At 39.7% G+C, this 20,226-nt stretch overlaps 1 protein-coding gene across 3 annotated transcripts in view; it reads right to left on the bottom strand.

The window, feature by feature from the left end:
- Positions 1-4,832: 4,832 nt before the first annotated feature.
- Positions 4,833-20,226, bottom strand: part of CKAP5 (cytoskeleton associated protein 5) — a 42,195-nt gene continuing 26,801 nt past the window's right edge. For 2 of the 3 annotated variants that reach the window (XM_009999545.1, XM_009999547.1), the window contains exons 27-43: positions 19,796-19,921; positions 18,944-19,093; positions 18,373-18,576; positions 17,017-17,152; positions 16,017-16,210; positions 14,429-14,601; positions 13,198-13,371; positions 12,657-12,777; positions 11,788-11,967; positions 11,146-11,333; positions 10,660-10,735; positions 9,685-9,873; positions 9,441-9,578; positions 8,837-8,920; positions 8,580-8,739; positions 6,743-6,897; positions 4,833-5,566 (exon numbers count right to left, since the gene is read on the bottom strand). In XM_009999545.1, the coding sequence (XP_009997847.1) occupies positions 5,312-5,566; positions 6,743-6,897; positions 8,580-8,739; positions 8,837-8,920; positions 9,441-9,578; positions 9,685-9,873; positions 10,660-10,735; positions 11,146-11,333; positions 11,788-11,967; positions 12,657-12,777; positions 13,198-13,371; positions 14,429-14,601; positions 16,017-16,210; positions 17,017-17,152; positions 18,373-18,576; positions 18,944-19,093; positions 19,796-19,921 (2,703 nt within the window). In that variant the 3' untranslated portion in view covers positions 4,833-5,311. The remainder of the gene's footprint in view (positions 5,567-6,742; positions 6,898-8,579; positions 8,740-8,836; positions 8,921-9,440; positions 9,579-9,684; positions 9,874-10,659; positions 10,736-11,145; positions 11,334-11,787; positions 11,968-12,656; positions 12,778-13,197; positions 13,372-14,428; positions 14,602-16,016; positions 16,211-17,016; positions 17,153-18,372; positions 18,577-18,943; positions 19,094-19,795; positions 19,922-20,226) is intronic. The other variant, XM_009999548.1, reaches the window with a different exon arrangement.

The raw sequence follows: 20,226 nt of genomic DNA, 5'->3' as shown, positions 1-20,226 counted from the left end.
GCAAAAACTTGTTCAAGGTAAGCATCTATATCTTCTCCTACTCAATTATTTCTGTACTTCCATTTCCAATTCAGCTTCCAATTTAAAATAGTTGTATGCAGGTTTGCAGGCATTGCTATTTTAACACCCTGAGCTACTTAACAAAGAGCTCTTCAGAATGTCTGCTGGATATGGTAAAAGAACATATGGACAAATTTAAATATCAGCGTTTCAAAAAGCAGCGAGTAATTGAGAGGTAGTGGCAATCACTCTAGTGCCAGCCAACACAAACTACTCAGAAACAGCCCCAGTTTAAGTGCACAAAACCTCAGCACTTACCAGTAAGGGCCAAACCTCCACCCGTCATATAGCTCTGTTCCACAAGAAAGCACATGCTCACTTCAGGTTGGGAGGAGACTGCAACTACTCAATCAAGGAGCAATGAATGGCATCATGTCAATTAACACAGGATAGAGAACACTCATAAATCTGCTTGTCACAGTGTACAAACATAAGCACCAAGCAGTATCATGTCAACTGCAATGCCAGCCTAGGGGGCCTGTAAAAGGAAGTTTTCAGCCATTTGCAAAAGCTCTGGCATAGATCTGTTGTACAGGTATAATTTAAATCCACATTTTTACTGTAATCAGACAAGACAGTTTCAGTAACAGCCCTAATGCAGAGACTGCTGGTCTACAGAGCAAACAACAAAAGCAGCAGTTACATGGAAGAGAAATATCTAGAGTAGAAGTGTGCTATTGTAAGCCTGCCTGTCCCACTCCTCAATAACTCTGTTTTAGCTACGGAGTAGATGTGTAATTTGTGCTTCACAACCAGCACTCAAACAGAAGTGCAGCAGTAAGGTGAAAACATATCACCTGCCTAGAGATGAAAGGGCTAGAAAGGCTACACAATGTATGACTTAATATTCCTAATTGTTGCTTCTGAAAAAGGCTAATCTGAAGTCATTCTTACAAAATAGTGGCTGCAGATTAGTACTACCAGGTGTCTTAGTTATACAAAATAGTAGTTTGCTGATTTCAGATTTTTAAGAGCAAAATGAATGTGGTAGTGAGGTCTACCTGCACTCAAAAACTGCATGAGAAAGACTGCTTAACCAAATGAGCTCAGGATAAATGAATCCACTGACTGTGCATCACTGCTAATCTACTCCGAATCAACAGCAGCAGGCTCCCCCAAAGAAAGCATTTGTACACAGGTGAGATTATGCTTAACCTGGATAGAGGCATCACAAGGACTAGATAGTTTAAATTAAGCATTTCAGCAAACTAAATATTCTCAAGTTACTCTCAAGCTACAGAAATATATCCAAAACCAAAAAAAAAACACTATATGAAAAATGCACTACTGCTCATAGAAGTAAGAGTGCAAGGTATCAGGACTGCACCCACAGATAGTTTACGTTCATTTTCCTTATAACCTATCCATACCCCAAGGTTCATGTCAAGAATAGCTTAGTTCAGTTTCCAGGTCCCCAGTCACTAACATTCAGGAATAGAGTGACTTCTCTAACCAGCAGTCACTGCTGTTCCTACAGAGGCTGGTATAGTTAATGCAAACTTTATTTACAAAAGACACTTAAATTAGTTACTTCATGCCATGTGTCCATATAGAATCAACAGTTCAAGGATTACATGGAGAAGAATTCACAAAATTAAAAGTGATTTCACTAAAGATTATCTAAGAGTTAAGAACTAGGAAAAGATCTTAAAGACAATTTTACAAATAAAAAAAACAAGTTATGAGAAACTAGTCTGAGCAAGAGGATGGTTGTTTACAGGTCTGTACACTAAAACTAATACACAGACAGCCTTCTATGGTCAAAGAGATGCTTGCCGAGAAGCAGAGTATGTACAAATACTTGTGCCACAATGACTCAACCCCCCAAAATCCACTGTATTATACATAAACCAGTTTGTATACATTAGGCCTAAATGAGGCCATTTAACTATGAAGACTTCTAGTTTAGTAAACTAAAGCTGAAGACAGCCCAAGCGACAGTGATGCTTTCCCTCTCGCATCTCTATTTGCGACTGCTTTTTATTCTCTCCAATCTTTTTTTCAAGTCATCAATATTAGCTGCTGCAGAAGAGGGTGAACCCAGGGTAGTTCCAATGCCAGAGGAATGAGTCTGATTGGAGTCCAGATCCAGGTGTTGGTACTGCTCCCTTGACTCACGGAGCTGAGAGAGCTTACTGTGAAGCATATCTGTAGAAGATGCAACTGTAGGGACTGCTGGTTTAGAGAGCAGAGACGTCAGAGGTGGTCTGTCTTCCTGCTACATGGGAGGACAGGGAAGTGTTAAGACAAATGGTGGCAAAAGCCATAGCCAATAGCTTTTCATTTTCACAAGAAGCACTAAAAACGGAGGAAAGGAGCAATACAACACAGGTGATCTGCAGTGATAAGTCAACTGCCACCGAAGTCGGAACCCTGGAAAGCTAACTACAATACTCAATTCCGATCGTTTAAGCAGTTCATGTTTGATGTCAGTAGGAACACAAAGGAACTTTAAAGATCACAAAAATTCACAGCAGACCAGTGTTTTACTGAGACAGCCTGCTGCAGTCTTAAACAGCCTGAATTCTACTACCACAAGAGCAAAGTCCATGCCTGTGTGCAGCATCAACAGCCAGTGAGTTTTCTAGTGAAATGAGGAAACTTGGATTGACTGGCAAGCTTCACCTTGCCAAAGACTTACAATGTCAATTCACTGTTCTTTTACCACCTGAAGAAAGAAACCTAAAGAGTTCAAGTTCCTCCTCACAACCGTTTTAAGTCATTGATACCCACAGGCATGAGACACTGAAAATGTTTAGTCTTTCTCATGTTTAAATTTTTACCCCACCTTTTTACTGCTAGGTAATAATCTGAGAAATTGCACATCTAAGAGGGGAACCAGGACCATACAGTTTCTCGGGTAAGTCACTGTTAATACTGACTTGTTACAAACAATACAGAGGAATAATTTTTAAAATTCAGTTTAATGTTATTTAAATATTGTCTGGGCTAAAAATTAGGCTTTATTAATTTATGTGCACAAGTTTTAGTTCAGAACTCCCAGGATATTCGAGTCCAACCAAACACTACAGAGACACAGGGCAAAAACTTGTTCAAGGTAAGCATCTATATCTTCTCCTACTCAATTATTTCTGTACTTCCATTTCCAATTCAGCTTCCAATTTAAAATAGTTGTATGCAGGTTTGCAGGCATTGCTATTTTAACACCCTGAGCTACTTAACAAAGAGCTCTTCAGAATGTCTGCTGGATATGGTAAAAGAACATATGGACAAATTTAAATATCAGCGTTTCAAAAAGCAGCGAGTAATTGAGAGGTAGTGGCAATCACTCTAGTGCCAGCCAACACAAACTACTCAGAAACAGCCCCAGTTTAAGTGCACAAAACCTCAGCACTTACCAGTAAGGGCCAAACCTCCACCCGTCATATAGCTCTGTTCCACAAGAAAGCACATGCTCACTTCAGGTTGGGAGGAGACTGCAACTACTCAATCAAGGAGCAATGAATGGCATCATGTCAATTAACACAGGATAGAGAACACTCATAAATCTGCTTGTCACAGTGTACAAACATAAGCACCAAGCAGTATCATGTCAACTGCAATGCCAGCCTAGGGGGCCTGTAAAAGGAAGTTTTCAGCCATTTGCAAAAGCTCTGGCATAGATCTGTTGTACAGGTATAATTTAAATCCACATTTTTACTGTAATCAGACAAGACAGTTTCAGTAACAGCCCTAATGCAGAGACTGCTGGTCTACAGAGCAAACAACAAAAGCAGCAGTTACATGGAAGAGAAATATCTAGAGTAGAAGTGTGCTATTGTAAGCCTGCCTGTCCCACTCCTCAATAACTCTGTTTTAGCTACGGAGTAGATGTGTAATTTGTGCTTCACAACCAGCACTCAAACAGAAGTGCAGCAGTAAGGTGAAAACATATCACCTGCCTAGAGATGAAAGGGCTAGAAAGGCTACACAATGTATGACTTAATATTCCTAATTGTTGCTTCTGAAAAAGGCTAATCTGAAGTCATTCTTACAAAATAGTGGCTGCAGATTAGTACTACCAGGTGTCTTAGTTATACAAAATAGTAGTTTGCTGATTTCAGATTTTTAAGAGCAAAATGAATGTGGTAGTGAGGTCTACCTGCACTCAAAAACTGCATGAGAAAGACTGCTTAACCAAATGAGCTCAGGATAAATGAATCCACTGACTGTGCATCACTGCTAATCTACTCCGAATCAACAGCAGCAGGCTCCCCCAAAGAAAGCATTTGTACACAGGTGAGATTATGCTTAACCTGGATAGAGGCATCACAAGGACTAGATAGTTTAAATTAAGCATTTCAGCAAACTAAATATTCTCAAGTTACTCTCAAGCTACAGAAATATATCCAAAACCAAAAAAAAAACACTATATGAAAAATGCACTACTGCTCATAGAAGTAAGAGTGCAAGGTATCAGGACTGCACCCACAGATAGTTTACGTTCATTTTCCTTATAACCTATCCATACCCCAAGGTTCATGTCAAGAATAGCTTAGTTCAGTTTCCAGGTCCCCAGTCACTAACATTCAGGAATAGAGTGCAAAAAAAAAACACTATATGAAAAATGCACTACTGCTCATAGAAGTAAGAGTGCAAGGTATCAGGACTGCACCCACAGATAGTTTACGTTCATTTTCCTTATAACCTATCCATACCCCAAGGTTCATGTCAAGAATAGCTTAGTTCAGTTTCCAGGTCCCCAGTCACTAACATTCAGGAATAGAGTGACTTCTCTAACCAGCAGTCACTGCTGTTCCTACAGAGGCTGGTATAGTTAATGCAAACTTTATTTACAAAAGACACTTAAATTAGTTACTTCATGCCATGTGTCCATATAGAATCAACAGTTCAAGGATTACATGGAGAAGAATTCACAAAATTAAAAGTGATTTCACTAAAGATTATCTAAGAGTTAAGAACTAGGAAAAGATCTTAAAGACAATTTTACAAATAAAAAAAACAAGTTATGAGAAACTAGTCTGAGCAAGAGGATGGTTGTTTACAGGTCTGTACACTAAAACTAATACACAGACAGCCTTCTATGGTCAAAGAGATGCTTGCCGAGAAGCAGAGTATGTACAAATACTTGTGCCACAATGACTCAACCCCCCAAAATCCACTGTATTATACATAAACCAGTTTGTATACATTAGGCCTAAATGAGGCCATTTAACTATGAAGACTTCTAGTTTAGTAAACTAAAGCTGAAGACAGCCCAAGCGACAGTGATGCTTTCCCTCTCGCATCTCTATTTGCGACTGCTTTTTATTCTCTCCAATCTTTTTTTCAAGTCATCAATATTAGCTGCTGCAGAAGAGGGTGAACCCAGGGTAGTTCCAATGCCAGAGGAATGAGTCTGATTGGAGTCCAGATCCAGGTGTTGGTACTGCTCCCTTGACTCACGGAGCTGAGAGAGCTTACTGTGAAGCATATCTGTAGAAGATGCAACTGTAGGGACTGCTGGTTTAGAGAGCAGAGACGTCAGAGGTGGTCTGTCTTCCTGCTACATGGGAGGACAGGGAAGTGTTAAGACAAATGGTGGCAAAAGCCATAGCCAATAGCTTTTCATTTTCACAAGAAGCACTAAAAACGGAGGAAAGGAGCAATACAACACAGGTGATCTGCAGTGATAAGTCAACTGCCACCGAAGTCGGAACCCTGGAAAGCTAACTACAATACTCAATTCCGATCGTTTAAGCAGTTCATGTTTGATGTCAGTAGGAACACAAAGGAACTTTAAAGATCACAAAAATTCACAGCAGACCAGTGTTTTACTGAGACAGCCTGCTGCAGTCTTAAACAGCCTGAATTCTACTACCACAAGAGCAAAGTCCATGCCTGTGTGCAGCATCAACAGCCAGTGAGTTTTCTAGTGAAATGAGGAAACTTGGATTGACTGGCAAGCTTCACCTTGCCAAAGACTTACAATGTCAATTCACTGTTCTTTTACCAATTGATGTTTCCATCTGCAGTAATTACCTTCTTAGTTTTTTTTTTACATTTTCCCACCTCAGAGCTGAGAGCTGATACACAAGTTTGTGTTAAAGGTTAAAAGAGCTGTGTGCCTGGATCACTGTTTCTAGAGCGAACATCACTTCTCATGTGCCTTTAGTGTAGACTTCAGTCATCAGCACTAGATTCCTAACACACTGATCACTGAACTGTTAGAAATTTTGGCCCACATTTCCAACACTAAGTTCATTCAGTATTTCTGTGCATTAGTACCCATACACCCAAAAATATATACAACTTTATTCAAAGTCTTCATTCAGGTCTTGTGGTTGTTTCAGAGCAGAAAAATCCAGATTTTCCACATCATTCAACTCAAACAGCTGTCAATATATGTTCACCTTAGAGTAGTTATCTGAACCTTCTGAGACTCAACTATGTGGTAAGGGAAGATAAACTACAAGACTGTAGAAACAACCTGCATGTACAACAGTGCTGTAAACAGAGTGAACTTAATCATAAACCCACTTGGCCAAATAATGAGTTTAAAGCCATTTACACTAGGCATGGTGACAGGCCATGAATATCTGGGACATGCAGTATAATGAAAGTTCATCAATTCTGATTGGAACATGCCTTTGGCACAGAAAAAAACAATCAATTTGAATTATTAAAAAAAAATGCAAATGAAGTGCCTCCCTTGGGGATTTACAAATGTGAAGTACAATACCTTTGCATTGTCAAGGCCACACCGCTGCCTGAGGATTTTTAATCTTTCCAAGTAAACTGAAGGCCCCACTTCCTCTCCATTTGTGTTTCCTAGAGATGAAGATACAGCATGGGTAGAAGCAGGAACACAGGTTCCCTCCATCTGAGAAGAAAGTCCTGGAGGATGAGGGAAGGGGGAAGGAAAAAACAGTAAAAAAAGTAAAATTAAAAAGAGAGTAAGCCTCTTGGTCAGTTCCTTGAAATAAGATGTACTGGATGAAGAACCAAGCTATAAACTACCAAGATATGTGCATTTGTTAATATAGGCATATCAGCCCTTTCATTTCCTTGCAAGAATGACAATTGAAACTGAAGAAACTGAGCCATTTAAGAAGTGGCAACACAGCAGCTCCAGAACTAGTGCTGAGGCTGACAGCTGAAGACAGTGGAAGTGAGAGGAAGAGGCTGGTGGAGATCAGCAGTAACCATGATGACAAGAGAGAACAACAATTGGCAGGATAGGGAATATTTGGAGTCTTCTGTTTTTGTCCCAGGTTTAGTAGTACTTCTGGGCAGAAGTACTCACCACTGCTTCTAAGCTCTCTTTACCTCTCCTTCAGGTAACCTAAAGCTGCTGCTTCTTCAAATTTCATCTAAAATAGCCATTTCTGGAAGGCATGTGAGCATCATTTTTATGATTTCTCTACCAAAATACTAGGAAAGGATTTTACACTATAAAAAACACCTTTCAGTTCTGAAATGATTGGCTAGACCTAAGATTTAGTGTGGACAGAGATTTGTTTTCACTAGTTTACTGTAGGGTATTTAAAATAGATAAAAGAATTAAGTTTAAGCATTTATACTTTAGCATATATATAAAGCACTGTTGCAAGATGGAACAATATCCTTTATTATATCAAAATATTATAGTTAGAGGGGGGGGAAAGACAAATACAGGGCACAAAAACTGTCCTGAAATCTCTGTGGACTAGCATTTCTTGATTGTACAGACTGAGGATGAGAGGTAGAATTTTCTGCCCCACCTAGTCAGACACATCTGGGAGGTTCCAAAAGAAACTTATATTGTCTTCCTAAAATAATTTACAATACAGGGATAGGAGAGGGAACAGTAGCAGGAGAAAAGGTTAAAGCCTAACAGGGCAGCATGAAACATTAAAGAAATGAAATGTAAAGGTAGTTTTGCCAGACTGTGTATCAGTTTTTACTGTCAGTTAATAATGCGTCAGATTCCCCTCTAATACTGCATTAAGTTTGTGCTTATCTGCAATGAAAAAGCCTATCAAACTAAGTTTTTTACAGTAATTTATCCAGTGAAAAAGCTGAGATACTAGAAAGGGGACATCACAAAGACTGCTATAAAACCAGTTCAAGTTACTTTAAAATAAACTTTTCACTTCCACAGTAAACAATACTCTTATCAAAAAACCTCCTGTACCATTTTAGTAACCCAAAGGTAAAAGGAGAACCTGACAGCTGCTGCTGTTACAACCCAGCTGTACACTTTGCAGAAACAGCTCTTCATACCAGATACATGAAACATAAGCCAATGGTCAGCCCACACTACAGGATAAAAATTAGAACCACTTGCTTAAGAAGCCTTTCAGATGCTCTCTCTACATTTAGTGTCACAATTGTCATAACAACCTTTTTTTGTAAGCCAAGAATGCACAGTCCCTGCAAGCGATGCCTCATGAAGCAACACAAGTGCCAAGAAAACATGTGACTCACTTAGAAAATCCATAAACACCTGCAAATATTAGTTACTACCAGAGGACATGTATCTACTGTTATTTCATCTCTGCTTCTCACAAATCAATTGGATTTGCTATAAAATGTACCTGTAGAAGAAGCAATGCGTCCTTTCCCCTCCCGCTCTGTTTCTATCAGCCGGAGGCCTCTTTCCACATAGCTCTGGAAAAACTGAGAGGAGTTTTTCAGGAAGGGCTCAATGTCTGCATCAGAATATTTCTTTTTGTATTCATACAGCTCTGCCAGACCCTAAAGAGGAGGGAAGAGTTCCTGTGCATTACTTTGACTGCTGCATACACAATCCTAGTGTATCATGCCCACTTCCTTGCAGGAAGGAAAGACTTACCTCCTTAGTGTTCTCCTTGGAGCCAATCTTCTTAAATATTTCTGCCAAAATATCATTGACTTTGGCCTTTGAAGCCTTTTCCTCCTAAATAAATAAAGGAGACTTCTAAAACAAAGTGAATAAAAATGAAGGGAAGCCAGACAAACCCACAGTGCCCTCAGACCTGCCATCTGGAAAGAGATCTTCCACAATGAAGAAAACTGTGAAGTGATCAGGTTTTTACAAAGCCACTGTTCACTCAGAATGAGTAAAGATATCCTCAAGCTGTAGGACTCCTTCTGAGAAGCCAGTGTTTAAAATTGACTTTGGGTATGGCTAATCTTTAGTAGATCAAATGCAGTATCAGGCAGCATAAAACCTATGGTGCATACTTGAACATCCTGGAAATCACTTAATCCTGGGATATTGCACAGAATATTCAGGTGATAACACTCTGGCAGTTCCCAAAGCAGCCAAAAATAAAACTAGAAGAGTATTTCCAACACCAGCTGTATGCTGGAAAAGAAATTACAATTTAATATTCCACAATTACAAAAATCAAGCTTGTTTCCTAAATACATTGACTTAGATTCCCTCTCCCTACCAACACATTTACATTACTTACTATGCGAGAAGCCCCTTTTTCTGTATCCTTATCGGCTTTGCTTCCACTCTGGTCCATGGAGTGTTTCACTACTCTACACAGGTGAGCCTCCAGCTCAGACTCATTTTTGTTGTCTATCATTGTTAAATGATCTAAGATCTAAAAGGAGAAAAAAAAGGGAATACACATACACACACAAAAAGGAAAAGCTTTAGAGACTGCACAAACACCCAGTTTAAAATACATGACTAGTGACTCCTCTAACCTTGGGCCCTTTCAGCTTGCACAGGGTATGAAGCAGAGTCTTCAGTGTCCTTATAGGAAACTCACTCTTGCATTGTTTCAGCTTCTCTTTGGGAAAGATCTTCATGAAAATGTGGATATCCAGTAGAATACGATCCAGATTGATACTATTAATGGTTTCTGGAAGAAGACGCACCATTCTCCACAGACACTGGAATGAGAGGCTGACTTAAAATCCAGACAACTCAAGGAAGAAGCATTTAATAATGTAAGGAGAGATGATACAAAACAATCATTGAGCCATTTCACTCTGCTACCACAGACACGCACTGTGCCTGTCTGCTCAAGCCATATTTGCACTGGTACCTGCTTTCTTTGTGACTATCCAGATCTGTTATCCAGATCCTTCTTTAGAGCTGGTGCATATAAGAAGTGCTAACCCCTCTACCAATAACAGGGGCCTGACTGCTTTCCCTGAAGGAGCTTCAGCAGATAATGGATACATGCTATGTACACACACACAGAGCATGACTTCTTTAGGTTTAACCTCATTAAGAATGCCTAAGTTGTCTTTCAAAATCATGCAAGTGACAAAAGGGTGTTGTATCATTAAAAAAAGAAAAAAAAAAAAAAGATGACACCCATGTTTGATATGCAGACATCTGCCTGTCCCTAGAGATGCCAAAATACCAGGCAGCTCCAGCCTGGGACTGTTTGAATCCCTAGTACAGTGCTGTGCATAAGCAAATAAGCACAAGAGGTGACTGCACCTTCTGTATGGAGTTTGCATTAGTACACCAAAGATTCTGTAAACTATCAGCAGGTGTTAAGCTCCCTCCTGGCATACATGACATCACCACATGCAACATCTAATTATAAGACTATAATTATGAAAGCTATAGGAAATCCATCAAATTACGTTTTTTAAATATCTGTTCTTTCAGCTAAGTTGATTCAGATAAACTAAGTAAGTTCAAAACCTCTACTACAGGCTTACCTTCATAACTAGTTCTGAAAACTTAGGAGAGCTGGCTGTTGCTAGCAGACTGTCTTGGAGCAAAACGAGCAGAGCACTAGAAGGAATAAATGTGTAACAGTTACAACAGAAAAGTGCTACACACACACAAAAAAGATGCCAACTCCCCCCACAGAATACCCTGACCAGAGACTGGGGTTAGTCCAGCAGTTGATGCCATTTGGTGTAACAGCTCCTTCCTTCTTTCTAGTATGTTACAAGGGTTTAAGAGGCAGCCTGCTAAACTACGAAGCAGATAGAATGGTACTGAACTGGTTCATTTAGCCTGCCTCCAGCTGTGCAGTCAAGGTCTGACCACCACTAATGATCAGTGATAATTCTTCATTAGCCAGCTGAATCAAGCATCATTTTCTGCTTACAAAAGGACTAACAAACTCAGTCATTTAAGGAAAACACAAGAATGGGGGGGTGACGAGAAGCAGTAACTGTGCAATTTTCATTATATACCTCAAGATGTTGGTCTGGTCAGACTTTTCCAGAACTTTCACTACCAAGAGGTTGACTGATCGGATGACCTGCTCACCCTCCTCAAGGTCTTCAACCCGAGAATCCAGCATTAAAGTAATAAGACCATGCATTAGGTCCTTCAGCACACCAGTGGAGGCCTCTCGAGCCAGACTCTCTATCTGAAATAGCTAGAAATGGAAGACAGCATAAGTTTTCCTTCTATGCAATGTTTTAATGGAGAGATTTCTGTAGGTTACACTGTCAAACCACTTGACATCCCCCTCTCCCCCCAAGTGTTAAACAATAAGAAAGCAACCAGGGAACATACTTCTACTAGGTGACTTCTGAAAATACTTAGGCCACCAACTAAGCACTCAAAATATAAGGAATATTAAAACAAAGCTTAATAAAAGTATTAGAGTGGCTGTATTCTGTAGAAGCAACAAGGAGACCTTTTTCCCTTTCCCAGTTTCTCATCCCCACTCCCTCTCTAAAAGTGCACTGGTGAGCAGACAATTAGCAATAAACCTTCACAAACAAGACTTAACAGTTAGCTAATTACAGGATAAATATTCCATTATCTTGCAACTTGTGCACATAAATTATTTGCTCTTCACCATAACTTCTAAGTCAAAGCCTTACCGAGATCATGCTCCCAATAATACAGCTGTAAAGTTTCACTATCTCATCTTTATCTAGCTTCTCATCTGCCATGTGCGTATTGTAGATTAGTCGAAGCTGCATAAATGTAGCTATTAGGAACTGGTCAATGTGGCCAGACATAGCTTCTGCTTTGTCTTCCTGTCTGAGAACCTCATCAATCTAAGATGTAAAAACAACACAGCCAAGTCAACATAATGCAAGCAGTGCAAAATCAATATAGTTAAAAAAACTTTTCTATAGGAAAGGTCTTGCCCGTACCAATCAATTTGACAAGGCACTTGCATTCTATGCTTTCACCTGAAATCAGTATCCATAGACATCTGTTGCTATGCTCAATACAAGCAATTACTGATGTTTTAGAGAACTGCAACCCTATCCTGTACACAAATGAAAACATGAGATGCTGCATTATGGATTCTGGAATTAACAGTTTCATGAAATCTTCTGGATAAAATACTTCCAAGTAGTTAAAGCCACCCTGGAAATATGTAAAAGCTATGAGGCAAGAGAATTACTTTGCTGACGATCTGTAAAACAGTTTACATTTAAAACTTCACACTGGCTTAACTGGCTTTTTCAAACTTACAGCAGAGATACTTGACAAAAGCAAAGAGACAGGCTTTTTCCCCCCTTAGTGCTTCTGTGTTAAGAGTCTCTTCCATCATGCAAACGGATTTTCTGTTACTAAAGCGAGTCAGATGGCCCCTGTGCACTCAGTTTTGTCATCAGGGAGATTCTGAGCAGAGTCCACGTCACCTGACATGATTGCTCCACCACAGTGCAACTCATCACCCTCGCAGACAAATAGTTTAGTACAGTGTGATTAGTTCCCACCTTAATTCACTCACCTGTGCCAGAGCCTGGATACTTGTATTTATATCACCACTGGCTACTTGGGAAATGACAAAATTGATAGTAGAAGCTGTGTTACTGTGCATGTCATCAAAGTGTGGAGACACAGCACGGATTCTAAACAGATGAAAACAGGATTCATTACTCTTTGGAGAGACAGATCTAATTTACACTGAACTGCTCTATTTCAGTGAGTTTAGAGACAAGGGAAAAGGATTTAATTTTTCACAGAGGATACTCAAGGAAGGAATAATTACTTTGAATGTGTCTATTGCACTACTTGTAAAGACAGTGATGATGCATTTACGAAATTAAGATTTTTACTGTAAAATCACATAAGCAGAACTCAGGTTTTCCATTAGAAATAACTGCTCTTCAGATCCCAGAACAGTACACTTTGACATCTCTCCAAATTAGCTGACACTATGTTTCTTGTGTAAACAAGTCTTTAAGTAGAAACTAGCTTGATAAATTCTGCTTCTCAAAATAGTTTAAGTAGCCCTACTGGTTTCATTCAGTAGTTAAAACTAGACTTACTTGGGCTCAGGAATCAAGACTGGCTCAAAGATGTCATCCAGTTTGTGCTGTACAAGTGCTGGCATCTCACATCTGACAGTACCGTTGTCATTTTCAATTTCATCAAGATCCAGCTGAAATTCCCGTGGAACTGTATGTGCTGTCTCAGAGTGAGAGCCCATGTTGCGATTTTGACTGTAGAAACCAGGAGAGAGGTGTTTATTACACATACCCAAGAGGCCAGAGTACCAGCACTAGCATCCACTGGTAGCCCTAATACTCTCATAATAAAATAACACAGACTTTGAAGTTCTGATTTTATCCAAGCCCCCTAGTAGCCCCTTCCTTAGGCCAGAAGAGCAGCTGCTAGTTACTTGCCTTCCTAGTTTCTCTCATATATCATCATGAGAACCCCTGCATCTGTGATAGGGATGCAGCACTAGTTCATTTTGAAAGTTACCCAGCACAGTTTAAAGTAGCATTAATGGAATATATTGTTCAATGAACAGGATGTGTAGCAATCTCACAAGCTCATCTGAACCCAGGACTCCCAGCACCCCACACGACTTGTGCTGCATATTAGACTTTCCAAGGAAATATTTAAAACACCATTATCAACATGGACTTCTATTCCAAGATAATGAACCAACAAAAGGAATTGTTTCTGGTACTGTTGCTCCAGGCTCTATGACTCTGTGCTGCATGTCTGCCCTAACAAGTTAAGAACAGGGTCCAATCCACAACAAGTGCAATGTAATGAACAGGATGTTCTCCCAGTATTTCTAACAGCTGCCTAACATGGAACTGCCATGCCTGCATGTTGTTTGATCTAGTCACCTTGACAGACACCCATATTCTTTTTTTCTTTGTTTTCTCTAAATCAGAGACCTGTAAATAACCTAGAATTGGCCATGGTAAAGTTGTCACTCTCAGGAAAGGATGAGTAGGATAGAAATTGAAAGATACAAGAGCCTTGCTACCAAGTAGTTAGTGGGCAGTACTTACATCCTATAAGTGCGATACATAATTCTGTCCATGGAGAAGCAGTGAAAAAAGGCACAAGACCATTTAGAAAGATTTCAAGACAGACAAGACAAAAAAAACCCAAAACTTTCAGACATTTTGATTTATACTATTTGGCCAATTTTTAAAACATGCAGAGATGATGATACAAGAAGTAAAAGAACATCACCAGACGTGATATTAGCACATACACTGGGCAAGCTACAGACCACAGTGGATCATCACATACTTGAGTTTGGAGGACATGTCCTCAGCTGGTCCCTTCCGCAGCATGCTAGCGTTAGCACTGATGTTCTGAGCGCGCTGAGGTTTCTCCTCTGCCTGCCTCACTGGAGCAGCAGATGGTCTCTTGGCTGACCGTTTTATTCTTTCCTCCAGCATGCTCATGTCTTTCTCAGAAAGCTGTAATACACAAGGCTTTCACTCAGTTGCCCTTGTATAGATTTTAGAAATCTCGGTCACTTATAGAAGGTACACCATTTATTACCACATACTGAAGTTCTCTAACACCAAGGGTAGGAACTATCAACATCACCTTCTAGCAGCAACCTAAGAGGGTTACTCTGGAAAGCCAGATTCTACTCCAGGAGCTAATTAACCCATATGGACAAGATGTAATACTGAATGCAGCTACTTCTAGCCTACATAATTTCCAGGAAACAAGTATTCTGGAATTCAAACATGGGTACTATCATGTGTTTCTTGTTGTCACTTATGTTCCTGCAAAAAAGCAATGAAAGAAATCCCTATCCACCTTTCTATACCCCCTATTAGGAGCCCAGGCAATACTTTAACACTATGGACCCTGCCACAGAAGCCAGGGTCCTTCTACCAGTTCGCCCATTCAGTGTACCCATAAATGAACCTAAACACAAGGTAAACCAATTGAACACTCCAACTCACGCAGTGAAAAGAATCATATTTATCTGTTTATCTACAGGACTGATGCTTACGAATCACTACATTTGAACAAAACTAGCAGTGACAATTTTGTATGAAGTACTCTCCAACATCCCTGTGATGTGGAAACCTTCCTGAAAAGCCATGTATTTTGGGGCTAGACAGACCACAGTGAAGCTCAGAAAGCCATAGTTAGAAAAGGCTGAATGGTTCCATTGCTACAGTCCTTTTCTAAGCCTTAAAACCTAAAAGCAAATGGACTATGCAACACTGAGGAGGAGACAGACTGCACTATGAAATACAGTTAAAATAAGATGGGAATTAAAAATGTTAATGAAAACCCAACATTGCCATGGAGATGATTAGCAGAGAAAACAAGAGTCACAATAAATTTCAACATATCAATAAGTTGGAAAGAAATAAAAAAGTCAGCCCTGTTTCCCTGCTCATCATACTCCATAAAATATCCCAATAATTTACATGCACTATGACATATAACAGAACACAACAGATCAGTATAGGCATTAACATATCTATCATATTCCAACCAGTTTAAGTGCTGCTAGAGACATTACCAGGACAAGTGTTACCTATATACTTGACTACTCAGAAAGTTACCCTTTATAAACAATTTAATTCCCATGGAAGTAATTGTTTTGCTCATTTGCTCATTCTGCTCATTGATTTATTTTTTCATGAACAACCAAGTGATTTATCCTACAATCAGGAATTAACAAGCTAATTTTTAGAGGATCCAAAGGTGCAGCAAGTTCTTTTCAATGTTACAAAATGCCCTTGACACAAACAGCAAGATGTACCATGACCAATCACAAGCAAAGCATTGCTAGTCCCCTATAAAAATGTAAGGATTTGAAAAAAAGTGTTCAGAAATAAATCTTATTCCCAGTTACACTCACGTTTCCAATCAGCTTGAAAACTTGGTCACCATGAACGTTATAGACAGTCACAATGGTGTTCAGTGCAGCATTGCGCACAGTGTTGTCCCTGTCACCAATATGAGTTGCCATTTCTTTCAAGGCTTTCCCTGGAGTTGGCTGGCATACATTCATGCCGTATGATTCAACCAGACATCCAAGCTCTTCCAAGCATTCTAAAGGAAGGAAATGACAGATGCACATTCAGGTTTAATGCTGCTGGGAAGACAGCCCTCCCAACAGCTGCGTTCCTTGCACGGCTTGAGCATAAACTGTAGAGAAGTGTCAATAAGAATGCTGATGATAGGTATACTCCAAGTGATTTATGGGATGAACAGTGAACTACAGTTCAGACTGCATCACACAGATTGCACCTAAAAGCTGCCAGTCATCTCATTACCCTTCAAATTTTTGACATTACTACATATGAGCAATACTATAGTTACCATCACATCTAGGTAACTTAGACAGTTGTGAGCTTGCAATGCTGTATTTTGTATTAGTTTAACTTTCTGGTTCTATCAGGATGAGATCTTCTCAAGGTGACTTGTTTGAACTACAAACACCATATCACAAATCATTTCTATAATGAAGTTGAGACAGATGTACAGTGCTTCTTCCCCAGCTCTTGATCACTTTAACTGACTGCCTTAATCACTTGGACAATGGTATTGTCACTGTTCTCCCCAGTACTATTTCACTAAGACATCAAGCCTACTCAAGAGAGACTCAATCCTAATGCTGTAGCATAATTTAACAGATTGCTCATCTTTGGAATGCATAAAGGCACCAAGAATAAAACCCAAGATGATACTACTTTAAAATCTAATCCTTTAAACACTTAGAAGCATTCACATAAAATGCTACACATGTAGGCCAATCTTGCATTCCACCAAATATTATTATGCCGGGTTTTTCAAGATGCAAACCAAAGCCATTTCAAGCACTTTGCAATTGCCTGATTCATCCTGCCATTTCCCACCTGCACGCTGCTTTGAGTTTTTGGATTTTGTCCCCTCCATGATGAAAGTGAACATCTTGCTGGCTGGATAGATAAGACACATCCTGTTCAGAATGGCACGAACATCCTTGCGGATGACATCTTTTGGTTCTCCTACCTAGCAGAAAAATTAAAAATCAAAAGGGAATAAATACAGATTATTTTAAACAGTTTCATGATACTGCTGATTAGCCTAATGTTATGAGAGGCAGAATTGTTCTGCATGCAAAAAACCCTTTCACAGTTAATGGCTTTTACAGGCAAATACACAAAAAAGAACCACAGAATCACAGAGGTGGGAAAAGACCCATAAGATCATAAAATCCAACCATTAACCTTGTACTGCCAACTCTACCATTATGCTGTCTCTAAGCACCACAAGTCTTTTAAACACCTCCAGGGATGGTGACTCAACCCATTCCTGGTCAGCTTGTTATAGTGTTTGATTATCTTTTCAGTGAAGAATTTTCTTATAATATGCAATCTAAACCTCCCCTGGTATAACTCAAGGCCATTTCCTCATGTTCTATTCACTTGTTATTTGGGAAAATAAGCTTCTACACCTCCCTACAACCTTCCCTCAGGTAGGGAGAGTGATAAGGTCCCTTCTGAGCCTCCTTTTCTCCAGAATAAACAACCCCAGTTCCTTCAGATGATCCTCATAAGACTTGTTCTCCAAACCCTTCACCAGCTTGGTTGCCCTTCTCTGAATTTGAGCCAATACCTTGATGATTTTGTAGTGAGTGGCACAAAACACAGTATTTGAGGTGCTGCCTCACCACTGCTGAGTACAGGGGGACAATCACTTCCCTGCTCCTGCAGGCCACACTATTCCTGATACAAGCCAGGATGCTTCTGGCCTTCTTGGCTATCTGGGCACACTGCTGGTTCATATTCAGCCAGCTGTTGACAAATACCCCCAAGTCCTTATCCTCTGGGCAGCTTTCCAGCCACTCTTCCCCAAGCCTGTAGCATTGCACGGGTTGTTGTGACACAAGTGCAGGACGCAGCACTTGGCCTTGTTAAAACTCATACAGTTGGTCTTGGCCTATCAAGCCTGTCCAGGTCCCTCTGCAGAGCTTTCCTACCCTGAAGCAGATCAACACTCTTACCCAATTTGGTGTGTCTACAGTCTTACTGACGGAGCACTCAATACCCTCATTCAGACCACTGATATTAAACAAAACTGGCCCCAAAGCTGAGTCCTGGAGAACACCACTTGTGACTGGCCACCAACTGGATTTAACTCCATTCACAATATATTTGGAATAAAAATACTGCAGTGTTTGATGGTGTCCTGCTCTATTCCTCATGAGGTTTCTGTACAATGAACTGTACCTTCAAGATAAGATATGGGATGAAAGAGGATGCTTCGTTTTCAGTAAGGTGATACTCCTCTTGACTCAGCAAATTGAAAAGCAATTTAAGGTATTCAAGTGTTTTCATCAAAACACTTGTGTTGGTATCAAAGAACCGCAGGGTAAGCCATTTTAAGATCAGATCCAGGCAGCTGATAACTCCATCTTTTTCACTCTCCAAGTGCTTGAAGTGAAAGAAAAAAAAAAAAAAAGGTTGGGCAAAATGAAACAGACTGTTCAAAAAAGAAAAGAGAACAAGAAAAAGCTATGCCTGATAAGACAGTCTACATTTATTGGATGATTCCTAGAATCCTAAGTACTCAAATTTAATTTATACAGTTTTCTGAAATTCTAAGACAAGTCTCCAGTTAAGAAATTTTCCCTTCTCCCAAGAAACAATAACAACTTCCTCTGATGATATATGTTAATATTTCAGCTTCACAGAACAATGACCCTTGGCTTCTCAGAGAATTCTGATTCAATTTAAGCAGAATTTTTCATAGAAGAGTAATCCTATACAACCTTATCTAGCACCACAGATCCAAACTCACCTCAATCATAACAGCCAGTGCTTTGTTGTGGTGCTGGAAGTCTGCATGGAACATCTCATCCTGTAGCCATTTTGCCACACAGCTGGACATCTGAGTTTTTAGCTGCTCAATATATTCATCACGGGGAGTAGTGAAATTCCACTTTAACACCTGCAAAAGGAAACATTTGGAACTCAAAGCAATACCTTTACTTCTTGAAAGAATCTGCAACATCTGAATCTCACACTCCTTTTAATTTGGCTTTAGAATCTGTTTTCAAAGTCTCATTATCAATGAGTAATGGGAAAAATTCAACTCTGTTTGCTCACCTTGGCTTACACGAAAAATTTTCTCTATGCAGAAAATTAATTACTGTCCCTTAGTTAAAGTGTTGTGGTTTGGGTTTTTTTTAAGCTACATATGGGCCTAATTACTAGCAAGTTACAAATAACATGCATGTTTTAAGTAACAGAATTCCCCTACAAAAACCCTAACTTGGTAAGTGGTACTGTTCAAAATAAGCATATTAAAGCTTTCAGAATGTATCCTAGCACTGTAAAATTAAAGTTGACCATTTTCAGGTAAAAACTTGATGATACTTCACAACTAAAGACCATCTCATGGAAGTTGTAAAAAGGCTTTTGTCTTTCATGAGAGTGTATAAATGCACAACATTTGGAAATCAGAAGAGAAACACCACAGTAAACCAGATATTGGCCTATGAAAGTCAACTGAAGAACCAGATAGTCAATCCAAGGGATGGAAATAGACTAGCACTTTCACGCCATAGCATGTTTAATTCTAAATTAAAAACTGAAAAATACTTGAAAATTACACTTGTTCAAAACTTGTGAATACATTCAGACTTCTCACCTTCAGACCTTTCTCATCTTTCATCCTTTGTTCTTTCCCATTTGGGACTATGATAAAAATAGGACCTGATTTATCATCATCTTCCTTCAGATTAGGCTTGCTTAGCACTTTCTTCCCTTGGACACCCTGAAAAAAGCCAGGTATTAAAAAAGCAGGTATTAACAGGCAACACAAGACATAGTCTCAGTCCCAGCAACTGCAAGCGTTAGATACCAGCCAACTTCATGCTGCCCAGGTGTACAAGAGCCAGAGAGAAACTGGAAGAATCATGTTGTTGATTAGCATTTTAGAAGGATGTGCTCTGCTGCTGTGGAAGCAATACCCACGTGTGCACAGTAGTATCCTGTGAAATCACTCTCAACCAGTGTGCTAGTCACCCACCCACACCCTGCAACCCAAAGTGGTACCTGTTTGATAGATTTGCTCTTTGT

The sequence above is a fragment of the Chaetura pelagica genome, unplaced genomic scaffold (genome assembly GCF_000747805.2).
Source record: "Chaetura pelagica isolate M959 unplaced genomic scaffold, ChaPel_1.0 scaffold55, whole genome shotgun sequence".
NCBI classification, from domain to species: Eukaryota; Metazoa; Chordata; class Aves; order Apodiformes; family Apodidae; genus Chaetura; species Chaetura pelagica.
The sequence above is the reverse complement of the archived record's forward strand: the minus strand, read 5'-3'. Positions and strand labels throughout refer to the sequence as shown.